The sequence below is a fragment of the Lathyrus oleraceus genome, chromosome 6, assembly GCF_024323335.1.
Source record: "Lathyrus oleraceus cultivar Zhongwan6 chromosome 6, CAAS_Psat_ZW6_1.0, whole genome shotgun sequence".
In the NCBI taxonomy this organism is placed as follows: domain Eukaryota; kingdom Viridiplantae; phylum Streptophyta; class Magnoliopsida; order Fabales; family Fabaceae; genus Lathyrus; species Lathyrus oleraceus.
The window spans coordinates 442349138-442371516 of NC_066584.1; the positions used below are offsets into that span (position 1 = coordinate 442349138).

At 36.7% G+C, this 22379-nt stretch overlaps 1 protein-coding gene across 1 annotated transcript; it reads left to right on the forward strand.

Annotated features, from left to right (window-relative positions):
• Positions 1 to 14994: 14994 nt before the first annotated feature.
• Positions 14995 to 17354, forward strand: LOC127096146 (uncharacterized). Its single transcript, XM_051034753.1, has 5 exons — positions 14995 to 15043; positions 15145 to 15209; positions 15746 to 15918; positions 16987 to 17042; positions 17143 to 17354. Exons 1-5 carry the CDS (start codon positions 14995 to 14997, stop codon positions 17352 to 17354), a joined length of 555 nt encoding a protein of 184 aa, XP_050890710.1.
• The last annotated feature ends 5025 nt before the right edge of the window (positions 17355 to 22379 follow it).

The following is a 22379-nucleotide window of genomic DNA, read 5'->3' on the forward strand; positions in this document are numbered from 1 at the left end:
TCTCATCAATTGATCAAATTTCTTAAGGGACACTACAAAGTTCATCATCTTATGCATATATGATCTACCATAAGCCTAAAAAGTCAAGAGAATTGAAGGATAGCAAGTTGGTTGATGGTGGTTGGCCAGATGAATTCATCTGATCAAAACTGGGTCTCCCTAGACCCTATCTCCTACAATTTTCACCATATGAAAATGATTCCAATAGAAAATTTACTCTAAATAACATTCCAAACAACTTTCATGTTGAGACCTAAAGCTTGTTTTGTTTGGAAAATCATTTTCTATATTGAAACATTATAGGTCATTTTGTCTAAACCCTAATTTGAAAGTCAACTTCCCAAGGCCATAACTTGCTCAATTTTTATGAGATGAAAGATTTCCAAGTTTCACAATCAAATTCAAGATTTTTACATTATAGGTCCTTTTTTACCTATACCATTGAACAAGTGATTTTTCCAAACTTCAAAAAATGCATAACTCTATCATTCTAAATCCAAATGACATACAATTAAGGACCATTTTGAAGGTATTTGAAAGAGCTACAACTTTGATGAAGAAAATTTTCTAATTTGAAGCTCACATAAAAATTTAAACAAGGTGTAATATTGAGATATATGGCTTGAAACTTAGAAAAATTTTCAACATGTTGAAATTTCCAAACTTCCACCTTAAAATTCACCATGATCCAAGTTCCAAATGAAAAAGTGTCCAACATCAAAGTTGTTCCCCTTAATCTAAGCTTTCCAAAGAACCCAATTTCATGCATCTTGGATAAGGTTTTCTAGGGCTGCACATGGCTTTAAAAGGTCTGCATGATTGGAAGAAATCAAATGCCAAAAACTCCATTTCACTTTGCCTTGACATCCAAGCTTGGTTTGAACCTCAGTACAGTTGCAAGTGGACAAAATTGGATTGCTTCATGGGCATGTACACGCCCATGCAAGCTTGTGCAAATATCAGTCCCTATTGCGATAAATACAGGCCCTTAGAGCTCAATTCAAACAGACCTTGCGCGCCAGCTTTGCCCCCCAATTGAAACCCTCACCATTCAAAGGAAAACCTGAGAATTTTTAACTTGAAAATTGAGTTTGAATCTCACTGTTTAGAGATTCAGAAACTCCAGGATCCAAAGCTTTGTACCATTGCCAAACCTCTCCTGCAAGTTTCTCAAGTGTGATCAGATCAAGGTTGAAGCAAGCAAGATCCATTTCTTTACAACATTGAAGGTAAATTTCAGAAAACTTCTTCTCTTTGATTCTCACTCAATTCTCATCAATTCTTTTGGATCTTTGGTTGTATGAAGTCCTACCAATCTAGGCAAGAAGATTGAGTTGCTTTGAGGTCAAATTGAAGCAACTCAGATGACACACCTCAAAATTCAACTCCTCATATCTTTCTATATATTTGGAGTTAGTTGAAATTGAGGTCAGATTCGTGCTCTACGCCATTTTTTCTTTCTGATCATGTCCCTCTTTTTCATTTTCTTGATGGTGATGAGTGAACCAGTCCGGTAGACCTCGCTTGAGAAGGTGTCCGAAGGTCCAGCGTCGGTGGTGTGCTGGACAGGCTCTGAGCCATTGATCTCTTTTAAAATGTTTTAATCTCATGCGTTGCTTTTGAATACGAAGCCTATGCTGCGTTGACTGTAGTGCACCGTGGAACGCACGTTCCCATCCACTTGATCTTCCACCTCAATTAATGAGGGAGATCAAGTGGCTCACGTTTTTTTGATTTTTTGATTTTTGTTTTTATTCATTTGATTTTCATTAATTCATATTAATTTTAATATTAATCCAAAAAATATGAGAGTTTCACCAAAAAAATTCAAATAATTTCCTCCTTTATATTGTGAATTAAAATTATTTTTTGGATCATTATTAATGTTTTTCATGATTTAATTGATTTTGTGTTTAATTGTTTAAAAATTCTGAAAGTTTTCCTCCAAGGTCCTTTGACTTTGTTTGACCTATGATAAATCTCATGGCCATTTCTTTGGTGCTTTGATGAGGTTTTAGGAATTTGACAAACCATATGTAATTTAAATGCATTATTTTAGTTTTTTTTTAAATTGAATAAATGCCAAATAATTGTGTTGACCTCTTGTGATGGTTTGTGTAAGTTTGACTTGTATTGTTGGGCCTTGGTCAAGGTTGATTCTACTTTGCTAGGTTAATATCATTACATTTAGGGGATTGATGGAATGTACATTCCATCTCCCAAAATGAATGAATGATATTAACTTGGTAAAATTCTTCCTTTAACCAATTTGAGTTATGATCCATTCCCCTCCCTCTCCATCTAATTCCCCTTCTTTATGCATTCATTTCCTTTGGCCTTTGACATCTCAAAATCCTAAGGCTAGTTGATTGCAAAATCAACATAAGTATGGATGAGATTAGGCCACCTCTTTTGCATATTCTTTTTGTGTGTGGTATGTTTCATGAGCATAGTCCATTATACTATGTCTCTAACATGCATTAACACCAAAATTCTATTGCCCGGCCTCAAATAATTGTGACTTCTACATAAGTCCAATTACGATTGCTTAACATAGCGCTAAATTTTTTACACAAAAGGCATAGCATTCTAGTTAGTGAGATTGTAAGTCTCCCCTCTTTCATGGTATTGTGTGGAAACTTGGCCTTTTTCCTTCCTTTGGAAGATGACTTGACTCAAGGATCCATCCTTGTGATAAGTGGGTTGAGTGTTCTCCAAAGAATGACTTAAAACAAAAAAGACAAAACAATACTAACTTCTAACTCATTAACAACTAACATTTAATTTCAAGCCATTACCTTTAAAGCCATTTAATTTCAAGTCTATATTCATTTGCCATTATTCATACCATTTTAATTGTTTATGTTAATGCCATCTTCACTTTGTCCATTTGGACCATATTGTGTGATATATCTTGCTTGTGTATATTTTGTTTGTTTGTATGGTCTTTGACCATTAATGTACATAATGACAACAAAAAACCCTAAAAACTTTTATGTGGACTGTTGACTTGATCTTGGACAATTGGAATAGAATTTAGGCAACACTCCTATGCTAAAGGACTTGGCAAATGCCAACTTTTGTGAAACCAAGTACTTGCAATTTGAAACTTCATCTGATACATCTTTGAAGATCCCTTTGAGTTCATCTGCAACATGATCATTATGAAGCTGTTATTTTGAACTTTTGACTTGTGAAATTCATCTGCTATGTGGGCTAATTTGAAGAAGATCATGGAGTGGCTAAGCTTGGATGTGGCTATCTTTATTTGATGCATTTCTCTTCAATATTGATATAATATGCATTGTGTGTTGCTTGATTCTAAATGTCCAAGGGAGTTTGGGTTTCTATATGACATTCTTGTCTATTGGATTGCTACCCATTGGTCAGATCTTTTCAACTCTTAAATTTTAAATTTTTGTGCATAGGATTAGTCTCTTAATCTCCTCCCCACTTCTTTAATTTCAAAATCTCTCCCTCCTTTTAAAAAATTCTTCTTTGCTTGAACTAGTCTTGTTCTAAACTTTGACCACTTTGCGAACTAGAAACTTTGGTCTTATACCATTGTATTTTCCAACTTCTTTTCTCAATCAAGCTTGTAAATAGACTTAATTATGCTTGACCTAAACTTTCAAAAAAAACAAAAATAACTAACTCATTCAAACCATTTTTAGGCCTTTGTGCCTTTCAAACTTAATTTTTGTTAAAAACAATGCATCCACTTCGAAATTTGTATCACGAACTACGAGGTTTTGATCCCTCATTTTTATGTCGGTATGTAGGCACAAGTCCAAAGGTATTATCAAACATAAAAATATAATTAATGAATTCTTTTCTCATCCCCCCATTCTATTTGCTTGCTAACATCATTTGTACAAAAACACATATGCACACAAGAAATGGCTCCCTAGGAGTACCTAGGACACTTAGGGTGCTAACACCTTCCCTCTGCGTAACCAACCCCCTTACCTATAATTTTTGACATTTTATTAGTTTTGATTTGAAAACTTCTTACTTTTGGGTTTTGTTCGTACTTTTCCCTTTTCCCTTGGAAACAACGAAAGCGCGGTGGCGACTCTGGTTTTATTGATGTCTAGCTTATCCATAGCTTGATGATCATGAATTTACCGTTACAATCTGGTTCCCAATATGATAAACAAAGGATATAAGGCTCAAAATTTGATTTTACCCCACCCCATTCTTTATGATATTCTCCAATCCTACGTTCAGCTAACCTGACAGGTGCATTCAATTTCCTAAAAGAAATTTTGGTGATTTTTGGAATCAATGAGGTTTTTGTTCCGTTCGCTTGAGTGACGGTCACACTTTTTATTGGTTGTCACAATGTTTTGCTCTTGACTTTATTTTTTTGCTGAAGTTTTTTAGTTCTTTTGTTATCCCTAATTTTTTCCTGGACTGATTTTTCGAGTTTGCAGTCCACCGGGATGCCCTAATTTTTGTCTACGTCATTTCATCATTTTTTTTACTTAGTGGGATTGTTTTTTGCTTCTGAAAGATCGTGACTACCATGATATTGGTTAATGGGGAACGCTCATTGTGAACTTTTATGTTTTTAACCTCTTCGACATCGGATGATTCATAAGATGTGTTTTATCCCTTGATGTGATGTTCTTTTCTGAATTTGAATGCACAACCGAATAAACTAACGACTACCCTGCCCCTAGTTAAGATAAATGGTTTTTTTGTACAAAATAGCAACTTCTAGGCTCAAGGGGGTTGACGAGGGATTATCTTTCTTATATCTCAGGTGTTTAGGAGGTGAAACAACACCTTACATCATCGGCAAAGTTTTATTCAAAACATAATGCCAACAATTTTGGATTTTTGTTCTTCACCATTCTCCATTTGATCCTTGCTTAAGTGAATTGGAGAAGTATTGATATCATTTTCCCATTTTTTAAAATGAAAAAGGAAATAGTGAATTAAGCATGGAGTGAATACGAATGGATTGACTCAAAACTTACATGCTCGTTGTATTAATATCACCATAGTGAGTAACAAAGTTAAAAGCAAACAATACTCTTACAAAAAGAAAATGCAAATGAAAAAGATAAAGATAGCCTAAGGATGATCATTCTTGAGGATGATCTGTCAGGGCTTCTCTATAAAGCATAACAACTTCTGATCAAGGAGCTTCTGAACTTTGGACTTGAGAATGTAACAAGCTTCTATAGAATGCCCTATATACCATGCATGGTATCCACAGGTGGCATTAGGATTTTGCCTAGGATGGTAGGGAAACCTGGAAGGTTTGACCTCCTTGGGCACAATTTCCCCAACATGAATCAGAATACGAAGTAGATGCGTATAAGACAATGAAACCAGTTCAAAGCGGGGACGTCTCCTCCCTTGATTGTTGCTCCCTTTGTTGATTTGTTTCTGATTTTATTTCCGGTTGCCTTTATGAGGATTTTGATTCGATAGGGGATAAATCGAAAGATTTCCTGCAACTACATTCTAGATTTTACCAACTTTTAGCCCGTTCTCAGTTTGTTCACCAATCACAACCCGGTATGAGAAATTCGTTGTCATACTAACCAAGAATAGTTCCAAGATCATGTTGGCCTTGCTTTGGGCGTGATCCAAACTTTCCTTGCGCATTTTGTTCTCATGCTTAACCTTTTCCATGATTCTTTGGCAACTGACTTATAATCAAGTATCGTCGTTGGGGAATCATCGTCTTCTGGATGAGAAAGGAAAAAGGTGAGATTTTTCTAGTTTGTATGCATGAAATGAAAATGTATGAATGTGTGCATATGCGTTTTCATGTGGATGGAATGTGAATAAGTATGCAACATACATTTATTCAAAGGTTTGATAATGCAATAATTTAGGTTCAAAAGTTCGGTATACACACGATGATGCATTAATGGTATGTGATAATATAGGTTATAGGTTCGTTATATTCTAGATAATATGTATATGCTTCTTGATGAAGGTTCAAAGGTCCGATGTATACATGATAATAAAGGTATGTTGGGTCTTGGTTTCCTGGAAAAAAACAATATCCTCTCATATGTAGGTGCTAGTCTTCAAAAAAGGAGGTTCATAAAAAGGTCCCTTAGAGTCATTGACTCATTTTGAGATACCACTGCCTGGGATGAATTGTTGGTGTAAGCCCTAGAGGCCAATACTTTTGGTACTTGTATCGAATTATTTATTAATAATAAAAGGCTTTTTCTTTATTATGTTTGTTTAATAAAGTCCCTAGAATAGATAGTCCGTTTAACGTATCAAGTGTGACTTAATCATGAGATCACATTAAACATAAGGACACTATTCTTAAAGTACCCGTAGTCGAGCTTTATTGTGAAGTGGGATATCATTAAAGCATTAAGACTATTATGTATATAGACTGATGATCACATCTCATGGATCATGGATAAGGAGTTATCAAGTCTTAAACATAGGTATGCATATTAAGAGTAATATTTATACTGGATTGACCCGCTATGAGAATACTATATAGAATGTTATGCAAAGTATCATAAGTTATTCTCATGGTGATAATGGTGTATACCACCCTTCGACCTGAAACCCCTATGGACCCTAGATGTAGAGTCGAGTGCCTTATTGCTGATCAAACATTGTCCGTAATTGGATGACCATAAAGACAGTTGATGGGTACTCCACGAAGCATGCTAAGGGACATGAGTGACCTAGATGGAATTTGCCCATCCTGCATAACAGGATAAATGTCTATGGGCCCAATATTGAACTGGACAAGGATGACACGGTTTATGCCTTGTGTTCAATATAGACATAGGGGCAAAAGGGTAATTGTACATATAAGTATTATCACAGAAGGATTTGTCAGATCACATGACATTTTCGTGTCTTGGGTAGCAGTGATGTGTTGCTAGATACCGCTCACTATTTGTTATGTTAAATACGTGATTTAATATAATTTCCAATGCCGCGTAAACCTACAGGGTCACACACAAAAGGACGGATTGATGAGAGATAGAGTAACTAAGAAATGCCGTAATGTACAGTGCACTTAAGTGAATTGTAGAACATCTTAAGGTACGGTGTACTTAAGTAGAATACGAAATATGGTAAGGTACCACGCGCTTAAGTGATATTGGCATATTATAAGATATGGGCCACATACACTTGAGTGGGCTTTTTAGCTTGCAGCCCACACAAGTGTTTCTATAAATAGAACCCTTGCGTAGAAGCATTTGTGCAGTTGCAATTTCGTTTCTCTCTCTCTCTCTCTCTCTCTCTCTCTCACTCACTCAAAGCCTTCATTCGTAGCAGCCAGCACTGAGATTGAAGGAATCCGTTCGTGTGGACTGAGTAGAGGCGTTGTCATCGTTCAACGTTCGTGATCGCTCCGTAGATCTGCATCAAAGGTTACAATCACCACAAGAGGTAATTATTCTATCACTGATCATGCCCATTCGTAAGGATCACGAAAGGAAAAAATTTAAATTTCGCTGCGTTTTGGATCGCCCTTCTCCTTCAGTGGTATCAGAGCCACTTACAAAACCATGCATCTGATAGCTGTTTATTTTCTGTATTTTCTGTATTAATACGATTAAAAGACAGAATGAATCAAAGAATAAATGAGTAATTAAATTTGGCATCATGTGTGTACGATTTGGATGATTGATGTTGACTATGCTTCGGAATCCGACATTAGTATGGTGAAGCAGTGATACATCGATCGTCCATAGGTTATGCAATTGAGATCGATCAAGTTATATATATGATATAAGTAATCCTGGTGCAAAATACGGTATATATGATATACTATTTCTGTTTCGTTCATTCAAACACTTAATGGTTGTTTTCCTTTGAGCGATCAATGGTCATTTGCTTCTTGATCCGACATTAGTATGGTGAAGCAATGACGTATTGATCAACCATACTGAATCAACAATCGAGATGTGTTTGACGGTCTGAAATTGGTGCATTAGGGTTAATAACGACACAAGGGTTGTGTTGTCAAAGAGTTATGCGATTAGGGTTGTGACTGCGCAAGAGTTGTGCTTTAAAGTATCAAGTGTTGATGCGAAAAACGACGTCGATTTCAAATGAATTGTTCATTAAAATTTTCGGCGCGGGGCGGGCAGCGGACCCCTGTCTAACTCTGCGTAGTGTGATTGGTCGTCGAAATTTAATTTGGTTTTAATTAATTAAAAGAATTAAAATTAATAATAATAATGTGTTTATTATTATTGTCTTGTGGTGATCAGGTATGACCTTAGTTTTCCTTTATTTTGTTTTGGGTTTTAAAATACGACCTGCGTGTCGTGCCTCTCTTTTAATCTCTTAATGTAACTTCTTTTCTCATCTCACTCCCTCGTATGTAAAACGAGTTTCTTTTATGTAATGTAATGTTATGAAGAAAGAGAAGAATTCAATATCAAAGGAGGACAACCTTGAAGATCTTGCATGGAGAAGCTTAGATCGTTATTAGGTTAGCTTAGGTTCTCTCATTGGCTTGGGAGAACAATTGCACTAGGGGCCATAACTGTTTCATTATGTATGTATGTTGATGCATGTGAGAGACGATTTATATGATAAATAAGCCGGTGAGATCAGATTAATTGCAAATTCCCTCAAATTAAGTTTATGCTTTCCAAGTTTTAGCACTCATCAAGACTAGTATCAGATAGTGTAGGTTTCGCCTACGCGAGGTGCATATTCTATATTAGTAAGGTGCGATGGGATAATTGTAATATCCAATTGTTAAAACAATGGGTCAAACTTAACTTAAAAAATTATAATAAGATTATATATGTTTAGAAGCAAGAGTTGGAAATGATCCATGTGATGGATTGGAATATGGAGTTATTCACCTAACTAAAATATTCGAGAGTTGTATTAGGTACAATTAGAAGGAGTTCCTACCTAAATAACCTAGTTTTGTGTAATCCGCCTACACGGACTTAAAACAAAGTGAAATATGGATCTCGACCCACTAGAAAATCGTCCAACGGGATTTTCCGAATCAAATGGGGAGGATCATTTGTTTTAAGTAAAATAGTGGGAGCATATTTAATTAAAGGCCTAATTAAATATGTTACTGATACTTATATTTTCATTATTTTCATGTAGATTACCATGACAACAAACACCTCTAACAACATTTTGCGATCAATCTTTGACAAGGAAAAATTGTCTGGGACAAATTTTCTGGATTGACCCCGAAATCTAAGGATTATCCTCAAACATGATAGAAAGTTGTATGTCTTGGAGAAATCTGTTCCTGAAGAGGAACCTCCTAGGTTTGCACCTAAGGCAGAAAGAAATGCTTATAAGAAGCATGTCGATGATGTCAATGAAACTTCTTGTCTCATGCTAGCTACCATGAACTCAGAGTTGAACAAGCAACATGAGAACATGGCAGCGTTCGATATGATCGAACACCTGAAGATGCTCTATCAAGAGCAAGCAAGGCATGAAAGGTTTGAAGTTTCAAAAGCCCTTTTTCAAGGCAAGTTAGCTGAGGGAGCCCTTATAGGTCCCCATGTGCTCAAGATGATTGGGTATGTGGAGAAGCTTAAGAGGTTGGGTTTTCCCCTCGGAAAGGAACTTGCGACTGATTTAACCTTGCAATCGTTGCCAGATAGAATCAGTCAATTTATCCTAAATTTCAATATGAATGATATGGACAAATCTCTTCCTAAACTGCTAGCCATGTTAAGAACTGCTGAGCAGAATCTGAAGTCAAAAGGGAAGTTCATTCTGATGATCGAAAATGGAAAGAGACAGAACAAAAGACCCACCAAGCAGGGTGATAAAGGGAAAGGCAAGGAAGTTTCCAAACCCAAACCCACTGTTGCTGCTTTGAAGCCTAGTGGAGGCATAGCAAAAGAAGGCACCTACTTCCATTGCGGTAAGACTGGACACTAGAAGAGAAACTGCCCAAAGTACCTAGAAGATAAGAAGAATGGAGTAGAGACTTCAACTTCAGGTATTTTTGTTATCGAAATTAATTTATCTACTTTTGCATCATGGGTATTAGATACTGGATGCAGTTCTCACATTTGTACCAATGTGCAGGGGCTAAAAAGGAGTAGAGATTTGGCAAAAGGTGAAGTTGACCTACGAGTTGGCAATGGAGCAAAGGTTGCCGCTTTAGCCGTAGGAACTTATGTATTGACTTTACCTAGTGGTTTAATAATTCAGTTAGAGAACTGTTATTATGTACCTGCAATTAGCAGGAATATTATTTCCATTTCATGTTTGGACAAGTTTGGTTTTTCATTTATAATAAAGAATAAATGTTGCTCAATTTATTTGAATGATATATTCTATGCTACTGCACAAATGAACAATGGACTATATGTCCTTGATCTTGAAATGCCTATTTATAACATTAATACTAAAAGGATGAAACCTAATGAGTTAAATCCAACTTACCTTTGGCATTGTCGATTAGGCCACATAAATGAGAAACGCATTTCCAAACTCCATAAAGATGGACTCTTGGACTCTTTTGATTATGAATCATATGAGACATGCAGATATTGTTTAATTGGAAAGATGACAAAGTCTCCATTCATAGGAAAAGGTGAAAGAGCTAATGATCTTTTGGCCCTCATACATACTGATGTATGTGGACCACTGAACATACCAGCCAGAGGAGGTTTTCAGTAATTCATCACATTTACTGATGATTTCAGTAGATATGGGTATGTGTATTTAATGAAACACAAATTAGAGTCCTTTGAAAAGTTCAAGGAATTCAAGAATGAAGTACAAAACCAACTAGGTAAGAATATTAAAACTCTTCGATCAGATCGAGGTGGTGAGTATTTAAGCCTAGAGTTTGATGACCATCTGAAAGAGTGTGGGATCCTATCCCAACTTACTCCTCCTGGAACACCCCAATGGAATGTTGTATCTGAGAGAAGAAATCGAACCCTATTAGACATGGTCTGATCCATGATGAGTCACGCCAATCTTCCAAACTCCTTTTGGGGACATGCACTATTGACAACAGCTTACACACTTAACCGTGTTCCATCCAAAAAGGTTGAGAAGACACCATATGAGATATGGAGTGGTAAGAAACCACATATGTCTTACATGAAGATTTGGGGTTGCGAAGTTTATATGAAACGACAAATTTCAACTAAGCTTGAGCCCAAATCTAACAAATGCTTATTTGTGGGGTATCCTAAAGAAACAAGAGGGTATTACTTCTACAATCCTTCTGAGGGCAAAGTGTTTGTCGCTTGAACTGGAGTTTTCCTAGAAAAGGATTTTATTTCCAAAGGAAACAGTGGGAGGAAAGTAGAGCTTGAAGAAATTCAAGAATCACAAAGCATCGATACACCTATGGAGGAATTAGAGCAGGAAACACAAGTAGTTGTGGAAGAGGGACCTGCTCAAGTAGAACAAGACCAGCGTAGGTCAAGCAGGATACGTCACCAACCTGAGAGATATGGATATCTCATAACTAATCAAGGTGATGTATTACTCATGGATCAAGATGAGCCTGTGACCTACCAAGAGGCCATAACTGGTCCCGAGTTTGAGAAGTGGCTAGAATCCATGAAATCTGAAATGGATTCCATGTACACAAACCAAGTTTGGACCTTGGTAGAGCCTCCTGTAGGAGTTAACCCTATAGGATGCAAGTGGGTCTTCAAAAAGAAGACTGACGAGGATGGTAAGGTACATACCTATAAGGCAAGACTGGTTGCAAAAGGATATAAACAAATTCATGGGGTTGATTATGATGAAACCTTTTCACCAGTTGCAATGCTTAAATCTTTTCGGATTTTACTTGCTATCGCTGCATATCATGATTATGAAATATGGCAGATGGATGTAAAAACTGCTTTCCTTAATGGGAATCTTCTTGAGGATGTGTACATGACACAACCTGAAGGATTTGACATACCAGAAGAAGCCTAAAAGATATGTAAGTTACAAAGATCAATATATGGATTAAAGCAAGCTTCCAGAAGCTGGAATCTTCATTTTGATGAAACAATAAAACAATGTGGATTCATCAAGAACGAAGATGAGCCTTGTGTCTACAAGAAGGTTAGTGGGAGCATGATCGTTTTCCTGGTATTATATGTAGATGACATATTACTCATTGGAAACGATGTCCCTACCCTGCAACAAGTAAAGTCTTGGTTGGGGAAATGCTCTTCTAGGAAGGACCTAGGTGAAGCAACTTATATATTAGGAATCAGAATCTATAGAGATAGATCACAAAAACTGCTTGGCCTAAGTCAGAGTACATACATAGACAAAGTGCTAAGACGCTTTAATATGCATGATTCCAAGAAAGGATTCATACATATGCAACATGGCTTGTGTCTATCAAAAACACAATCCCCTTCAACTAAGGAAGAAAGGGATCGCATGAATAAGATTCCATATGCATCTGCAATAGGATATATCATGTATGCCATGTTATGTACTCGACCAGATGTCTCGTATGCTTTGAGTGCAACGAGTAGGTACCAATATGATCCTGGTGATGCTCATTGGGTAGCTGTCAAGAATATCCTTAAGTATTTGAGAAGGACTAAGGACTCATTCTTGATATATGGAGGTCAGGAAGAGTTGGCTATAATTGGATACACCGATGCTAGCTTCCAGACAGATAACGATGACTTTAGATCGCAATCTGGTTATGTGTTTTGCTTAAACGGTGGCACTGTGAGCTGGAAAAGTTCAAAGCAAGATACAATTGTTGATTCTACAACCGAGGCCGAGTATATTGCTGCCTTAAGTGAAGCAAAGGAAGCTGTTTGGATCAAAAAGTTCATTAGTGAACTTGGCATAGTTCCTAGCATTGTGGATCCCAATAGTCTCTATTGTGATAACAATGGTGCTATCGCACAAGCTAAGTAGCCTAGATCTCACCAACGATCCAAACATATACGTAGGAGTTATCACCCCATTTGAGAGATAATAGATAGAGGAGATATGAAAATATGCAGAGTACCTACACTTGACAATATTGCTGACCCTCTGACAAAGCCTCTTGTGCAGCAGAAGCATGATGGCCATACTAGATCTATGGGCATTAGGGGTATGCCTTATTGGCTCTAGTGCTAGTGGGAGATTGTTGGTGTAAACCCTAGAGGCCAATACTTTTGGTACTTGTATCGAATGATTTATTAATAATAAAAGGCTTTTTCTTTATTATGTTTGTTTAATAAAGTCCCTAGAATAGATAGTCCGTTTAATATATCAAGTGTGACTTAATCATGAGATCACATTAAACATAAGGACACTATTCTTAAAGTATCCGTAGTCGAGCTTTATTGTGAAGTGGGATAACATTAAAGCATTAAGACTATTATGTATATAGACTGATGATCACATCTCATGGATCATGGATAAGGAGTTATCAAGTCTTAAACATAGGTATGAATATTAAGAGTAATATTTATACTGGATTGACCCGCTATGAGAATACTATATAGAATGTTATGCAAAGTGTCATAAGTTATTCTCATGGTGATAATGGTGTATACCACTCTGGACCCTAGATGTAGAGTCGAGTGCCTTATTGCTGATCAAACATTGTCCGTAATTGGATGACCATAAAGGCAGTTGATGGGTACTCCACGAAGCATGATAAGGGACATGAGTCACCTAGATGGAATTTGCCCATCCTGCGTAACAGGATAAATGTCTATGGGCCTAATATTGAACTGGACAAGGATGACACGGTCTATGCCTTGTGTTCAATATAGACATAAGGGCAAAAGGGTAATTGTACACATAAGTATTATCACAGAAGGATTTGTTAGATCACATGACATTTTCGTGTCTTGGGTAGCAGTGATGTGTTGCTAATTACCGCTCACTGTTTATTATGTTAAATACGTGATTTAATATAACTGCCAATATCGCGAAAACCTACAGGGTCACACACAAAAGGACGGATTGATGAGAGATAGAGTAACTAAGGAATACCGTAATGTACGGTGCACTTAAGTGAATTGTAGAAAATCATAAGGTACGGTGTACTTAAGTGGAATATGAAATATGGTAAGGTACCACGCGCTTAAGTGATATTGGCATATTATAAGATATGGGCCACATACACTTGAGTGGGCTTTTTAGCTTGCAGCCCACACAAGTGGTTCTATAAATAGAACCCTTGTGTAGAAGCATTTGTGCAGTTATAATTTTTTTTCTCTCTCTCTCACTCAAAGCCTTCATTCGTAGCAGCTAGCTTTGAGATTGAAGGAATCCGTTCGGATGGACTGAGTAGAGGCGTTGTCATCGTTCAACGTTCGTGATCGCTCCGTAGATCTGCATCAAAGGTTACAATCACCACAAGAGGTAACGATTCTATCACTGATCATGCCCATTCATAAGGATCACTAAAGGAGAAATTTTAAATTCCACTGCATTTTGGATCGCCCTTCTCCTTCATGAATGACTCGTCAGATAGTGATCGCCCTTCTCCAGAGCACAGGGCTCCACAAGGAAGTGCATGAGGTTTCCAGAGCGTGGAGCTCCACAGGACAATGCATGAAAGTTGCCAGAGCTCAGGGCTCCACAGGGACATGCATTAAATCAATAAATTTATTGGTTATCAGGAGATTCATCGGTCCTCGATGATAGTGAACAAGTGTAGGTATATTGACGAATATAGTAGGGCTAGATCTACCCACTACAAGAGTGTCAGTCAGAAGAAGAGTGGAAATTAGTTTCTTAGGAAATCGTATCTAACTCCAACTGATAAAGGGAAGAAGAAGTTTCGACAGAAATATGCATGTGGGAAAGAGATAAGTGGGGAAGATCCATTAATCCTCTAAAATGTTTCAAGTGTCGAGAGTTGTGGTACCATGCTAAGGAATGTAAGAGTAAGGGTCTGAAATGTTTCAATTATGGAAAGACAAATCACCATATTGTTGAATGCAAAGGTAATGTACTAACTTGTTATAACATTGGTGAGCAGGGTCACATCAATACATAATATAAGAAACCGAAGAAGGTGTTATCTACTGCTGCTCATATAAATGGTATGATATGATTGATACTGGTGTATATGTCTCGAAATCAGATAAATTGATTCGAGGTACGTGTTTTATTCACAGTGTTACACTGTATGGTATGATTGATACTGGTGTAACTTATTCATTTTTTCTCTTGAATGTGTTAACAAACTGAAATTTGAAGTGTCCTCTATGAATGGAAGTATGGTCATTGATACCCCAACCAATGGTTCATTGACTACTTTGCTAGTGAGTTTGAATTATACTTTGACAACTTTTGGTAAAGACATCGGGATGGACTTAGTTTGTTTGTTGTTAGGTCAACTCGATGCGATTTTAGGGATGAACTTGATAGAGTTCAACCATGTGTAGATAAAATGTTTTGATAAGACTATATTGTTTCTTGAACCTGAAGTGAGTGTGGACCCGAGATTTATGTCCACTGGTCAAGTTGAGATTTCTTAAAGGGAGGATGATCAGGTGCTCGTGATGGTCACTTATTTGAGAGTGGAAAATGAGGTAGTGGTTAGTGCTCACTTATGTAACTTTCCTTCAGAATGTGAAGTTGAGTTTTTCATATATTTAGTACCTCGTATTAGACTTGTTTCGATGGCCCCATATAGAATGTTTACATTAGAGTTAGGCGAGTTGAAGAAATAGTTAAAAGATATTCTTGAGAAGAAGAATGTTAGACCCAATGTGTCACTGTGGGAAGCACCAATGTTATTGGTGAAGAAGAAATATAGTAGCATGAGATTATGTGTTGACTATCAAAATTGAATAAGGTCACAGTTAAGAACAAGTATCCTCTTCCTAGAATTGATGACCTTGTGGATCAGTTGGTAGGTGCTTATGTTTTTAGTAAGATTGATCTGAGATCAGGATATCATCAGATTCGAGTGAAGGCTGAAGATATTTTGAAGACTGCTTTTAGAAACCGGTATGGTCACTATGTCAGGTATGTTTTTGGAGTATATGAACAAAATCTTTCATCCATACTTGGATTAGTTTGTGATTGTGTTCATCGACGGTATCTTAGTGTATTCTAAGACATATAAAGATCATACAGAGCATCTGAGAGTTATGTTGCAGACTTTGCAAGAGAAAAAGTTATATGAAAAGTTATTCAAGTGTGAGTTTTGGTTTCATGAAGTGAGTTTCCTTGATCATGTGATTTGTAGTGGTGGTATATTGGTCGATACAACTAAGGTAGGCGCAGTGTTATAGTGGGAGACTCCTAAGTCTGTTATTGAGATCAAAAGTTTTCTTGGTTTGGTTGGTTATTACAAGAGTTTTATAGAAGGATTTTCAAGTTTACATTTGCCTTTGACTCAGTTGACTCGAAAGGGACAAGCTTATGTGTGGGATGCTCATTGTGAGGAAAGCTTTCAAGAGTTGAAGAAGAGGTTGACGTCGATGCTATTTTTTATTTTGCCAAGTCCAAGTGAATATTTTATTGTGTACTGTGATGCTTAAAATATGGGTTTAGGTGGTGGTGCTAGTGCAGAATCGTCAAGTTATGGCTTATGCTTTGAGACAATTGAAGGTTCACGAGAGGAATTAACCTACCCATGATTTAGAGTTGGCAGTTGCGGTGTTTGTGCTTAAAGTTTGGAGAGATTATATGTATGACTCTATATTTGAAGTTTTCAGTGATCATATAGGTCTGTAGTGGGAGACTCCTAAGTCTGTTATTGAAATCAGAAGTTTTCTTGGTTTGGTGATATATTGGTCGATACAACTAAGGTAGGCGCAGTGTTGTAGTGGGAGACTCTTAAGTCTGTTATTGAGATCAGAAGTTTTCTTGGCTTGGTAGGTTATTACAAGAGGTTTATAGAAGGACTTTCAAGGTTATATTTTCTTTTGACTCAGTTGACTAGAAAGGGACAAGATTAGGTGTGGGATGCTTAGTGTGAGGAAAGCTTTCAAGAGTTGAAGAAGAGGTTGACATTGACGTTATTTTTTATTTTACCAAGTCCAAGTGAATATTTTATTGTGTATTTTAATCATTATAATATGGGTTTAGGTGGTGTGATAATGCAGAATTGTCAAGTTATGGCTTATTCTTCAAGACAACTGAAGGTTCACGAGAGGAATTAACCTACCCATGATTTAGAGTTGGAAGTTGTGGTGTTTGTGCTTAAAGTTTGGAGACATTATCTGTATGACTCTATATTTGAAGTTTTCAATGATCATAAAGGTTTGAAATACATGTTTGATCAGAAAGAGTTGAACATGACACAAAGAAGGTGGCTTGAGTTCTTGAAAGACTACGACTTCGAGTTGAGTTACCATCTGGGTAAAGTAATGATGGTGGCAGATGCTTTGAGTATAAAGTCTTTACATATGTCGACATTGATGGTTAGAGAGATGGACTTGATTGAGAAATTATGAGATCTTAGTTTGGTATGCAAGGTGAAGCCGCATAGTGTTTTGTTAGTTATGATGAAGTTGACTAACATTGTTCTAGACGAGATCAAATCGGGCCAGAAATTAGATTTGGGGTTGATCGACCGGTTAGTGTTGGTCGATCAAAGTAAAAAGGTGGATTTAATTTATGAGGATGGTATTATGAAGTTTGGAGATAGAGTATGCATACCAGATTTTCCAGAGCTCAAGAATAAGATCCTTAAGGAAGGTCACAAAAGTGGTTGGAGTATTCATCTTGATGCTATGAAGTTGTATCAGGATCTTAAGAAATTTTATTTATGGTTGGGTATGAAGAAATATGTTATTGAATTTGTTTATTTTTGTTTGACTTGTCAAAAGTCTAAGATCGAGCATCAGAAGCCATCAGGATTGATGCAATCGTTGAGTATTCTTGAGTGGAAATGAGACATCATTTCTATTGACTTCGTGAAAGGTTTGTTAAAGATCACAAAGGGAAGTGATTCTATCTGGGTTATTATTAATAGAATGACTAAATCGGCTCATTTCATTCTGATAAAGATCAGTTACCCGTTATAAAAGCTAGCAGAGGTTTACATCAGTGAGATTGTGAAGTTGCATAATATTCTTTCTAGCATTGTATCAAATAGAGATTTGAGGTTCACATCAAGGTTATGGAAGTGTTTGCATGATGCTTTGGGAACTAAGTTGAGACTGAGTTCTAATTATCATCCACAGACAGACGGTCAGACAGGGAGGACTATCTAATCTTTGGAAGATTTGTTGAGAGCTTGTGTTCTAGAGCAAGGGGGTAATTAGGACAGCTACTTGTCTTTGATTGATTTCACCTACAACAACAATTTTCATTCTAGTATTTTAATGGACCCTTATGAGGCTTTTGATCGTGTTACTATATAAGTCTGTCACAAATTGTGGGTTGCCTCGCACGTGGCGCTTCATTTAATGTCGAGAGATCGACATTAAATCAAAGTCTATTATGGAGAAAGAGCGGGCAACTCTTCTAACTTATAATTGAAATAATAATGCCTATTTTATATGTTGTGATAATGCTTAAGGCGTCTCCAATTTACAATGAATGTCTCTTTTGATTTACTTTTTATTTCCACGACTCCGCTTTGAAATACTTCTGTAACTTCGAAAGGGTCGGACCATCTAGAACGAAGTTTTCCTAGGGAAAATTTCAGTCAAGAATTAAAGAGAAGTACCACGTCTCCTTCATTGAACTATTTCCTTGATATACATTTATCATGCCACTGTTTAGTTCTCTCTTTATATATTCGGGCATTCTCATCGGAATCTAGTCTAAGTTCTTCTAATTCATGGATATCTAAAATCTTTTTTCGCCTACGGCAGTATAATTCAAGTTAAGGGTCTTAATGGCCCAATAAGCTTTATGTTCTAATTCTACCGCCAGATGACATGATTTACCATAAACTAGTTTAAATGGTGTGGTTCCTATCAGGGTCTTGTTAGCTGTTCTGCAAGCCCACTGAGCTTCATGATGTTTTGAAGACCAATCTTTCCTAGAGGTTGTAACGGGTTTCTCTAATATTTTCTTTATTTCTCGATTAGAAATCTATACTTGACCACTCATTTGAGGATGGTAATGTGTCGTTACTCGGTGTCGGACTTCGTATTTAAGCAACAGTCTTTCAAAGATATTTGAAATGAAATGGGAGCCATTGTCGCTAATTATAAGTCCCAACACACCGAATCTAGGAAAAATTATATTTTTAAAGAGTTTAATCACTACTCGTGCATCATTTGTAGGAGAGGCTACATCATTGATCCATTTAGATACGTAATCGATGGTTACAAGTATGTATTTATTACCAAAAGAAGATGGAAGGGGCCCATAAAATCTATATCCCAAACATCAAAGACTTCTACTTCTAAGATACCTTTCAGTGGCATCTCGTCGTGTCTAGAGATATTGTCAGTGCGTTGGCACCGGTCGCAATTTATAACCTCAGTGTGGACATATTTCCATATATTAGGACAAAAGAGGTCAGATTATAAGATCTTTGCACAAGTCTTTGAAGTGTTTGCATTCCCTCCATAAGGTGTAAAATAGAAATGGGATATGATGTTGTCTACTTCTTCTTAGGTGACACATCGACACAAGATACCATTGACGCATCTTTTGAAAAGAAAGGGCTCATCCCAGTAGTAATGTTTTAGATCATAGAAGAATTTCTTCTTTTCTTGGTAGGTTAGTGTAGCGGTGTATTCGTCACTTTATGATTTATTGATTAAATCAAAAGCAAAGCATACAAAGAATCGATTCGCCGCCGCACTTTTATTTATCCAAAGGAATGGCTAAAAAGCGAACAAAAGCCTAAGAAGTTTTACACATAGAAAACTAATGAAAAGGTCAGAGATCTGGGTAAGGGGTAAATTACGCAATGGGAAGGTGTTAGGCACCCAAAACGTCCTAGGTACTCCTAGGGAGCCCTTTTCACACTTGTTGTACAAAATGTTATTTGTTTATGAAATATTTATTGTGCAAACATGGATTGAAGAGATGAGAAAAGAATATACAATTTTATTATTTTTGTGTTTGAACGGATGAACCCGTTGCCTACGTACCTTTCCATGGAAGGTAAGGATCAAAACGCCGTAGTTCGGCTAAAAGATTTCCAAAAATATGAGTGGATTCATTTTAAAACAAAATCCCTAAGGTATTTCGTTATCCACGGGAGAAAACTCAACCTTATACAAACAACAAGTCCACCATGTGAGAAAAGCTTCAACTTGCTAGTGAGGGGTTAACCCTATAATAAGCAAGGAAGTCTTACAATTCAATCACTAAGGACGAAAGGTGAGATTAACATCAACCACTAAGATAATTGAGATCTATGGCTAATGTATGAAAACTTATCAAGAATGGACAAAGCCACAAAACAATTGAATGAGTGAAATTAACCAATTAGGATTTATTCACAAAAAGATGGTCAAAGTATGATTAGAATTCAATTCAAAGGAGTATTATGAAAATGAGGTTTGAAAATCAAAGGCTTAAGGCCTAGGTTTCTAGTTTGAAAAGAAGTGAAAATGTTTGCACAATAGTTTTCAAGCTTGGGTTAACATGCAAAATGGAAATTTAAAGGAACAAAAGGTGGAAGATGAGGGAGTGTAAAACTTCTTAGATGTTCACCTCTTGAGATCATATGGAAGATGATTCAAGTGATTCTTTTGGAATAGGCAATGAGCAAATAAGCAAATGAAAAAGGGATACCGGATGCCAATCAATGGACTTACACCAATCTCCTAGAACCAACATGGATACCGGATACCAATCAATGGATTTACACCAATCTCCCAAAACAAACAGAACATGGATACCGGATGCCAATCAACTGGACTTATACCAATCTCCCAAAACAAAACAAAACATGGATATCAGATGCCAATCTATGGACTTATACCAATCTCCCAAAACAAAACAAACAATGATACCAGATGCCAATCAATGGACTTATACTAGTCTCACAAAAAAAAATAACAAGGATACCAGATGCCAATCAATGGACTTACACTAGTCTCCCACCATATCATAGGGACAACTGCCAAGTAATGGACTTATGCTTGTCTCCTCCATGGACAAAGCAAAATGCTACAAAGCAAAGTTTATGAAATGATATACAAATGATGATGATAAATGCACAAAGGCACACTCAAGCAAATATGCACAGATGAGTCAAGTAATCAATCAAACAAGTCAATTAGCACACACTATATACAAGCAATTAGGCTCAAGCAAGGTTAGACTTTACAGTCAACTGGAATAGGGTATGTTATGCTCTTAACCCTAACATTGAGAGTTAGGGTGAAGCAGATGAAATGGAGATGAGGGGTGTGCCTCATAGCTCTTATCCCTGGCCTGGGAGAGCTTTGAATAATAGAAAATGTGGGAGTTCAGAAAGTTGGAACTCTTCTCCACAAGTGATTGACTCTATAAGATCTTGGGTTAATATCCATAATGCATCCACATGTTATGTGAGCAAGGGGATGACACACTGAATAGTATGAGATGGATTACACATCTCTTTTATCTACCAATTGCCTCATAAGAGGACTTTTCCTGCTTGGCACAAAAGATAAACAATCACAAGCATTGCCTCTTAAGGAGGACTTCAGACAGGTGCCTACCAATAACAGTAGGTCTTCCAGACTACATGAAGAAGAGAGGTTATACCTAAGTGGTTAAGCAACCAAGCAAAAGCAAGTTCAAAGTGAACTTAAAGCAACTAATGTACCTGTGGAAACATCAAACAAATCAGTACAACTATACAGACAAACAACCAACAGTCAATAAGCAACAAACAATCCCAATGTACACAAGGTGTAAATCAAAGGTCAAACTCAAATGAGTCAACATCAACCTATAAAACACACAAAGATTAGTACTCAAAGGCAAACATCAATGCTCAAATGATGGAGCATCAACAACTATGGAACTTGGATGTTCAACCTGAAATCAAAGCTCAAATGTGAGAGGCAAACCACTAGGTCAAAGCCTAGGGTCAAAGATGGAGAAAAAATTTGAAACAGAAGCTGAAAATTAACATGAATCAACTTCAAACACATCTTGAAACAATCCAAAAGGTCTCACATCAATATCATATACCAAAAACATTTCATGATCAATTTAAGTTCAAAGCAATTTAAAAGCTCAAATGTGATCAACCAGAATGAAAAATCTCAATTAAATCAGAAATGATTCAAATAATTCCAACAAAATTCATGCTCAATCACAACATCCATAATATCCATCATACAAAAAATCAGGACAATTAGAGATCATTTGGCATGGCAAACACATCACATAAGTTGAGCAAGCAAAGGTGTGACACAAATTGTCACACCAACTTAACATGATCATAAAACAGAAATGGTAAATGGTAAAAATACCAAATCAACACCAAAATGTCAAGCAAAGAGTCTAGTTTCATCATGCAAATTTTCAGATTCATTGGATAAAAGCTCAGCATTTCACAAATGATATGG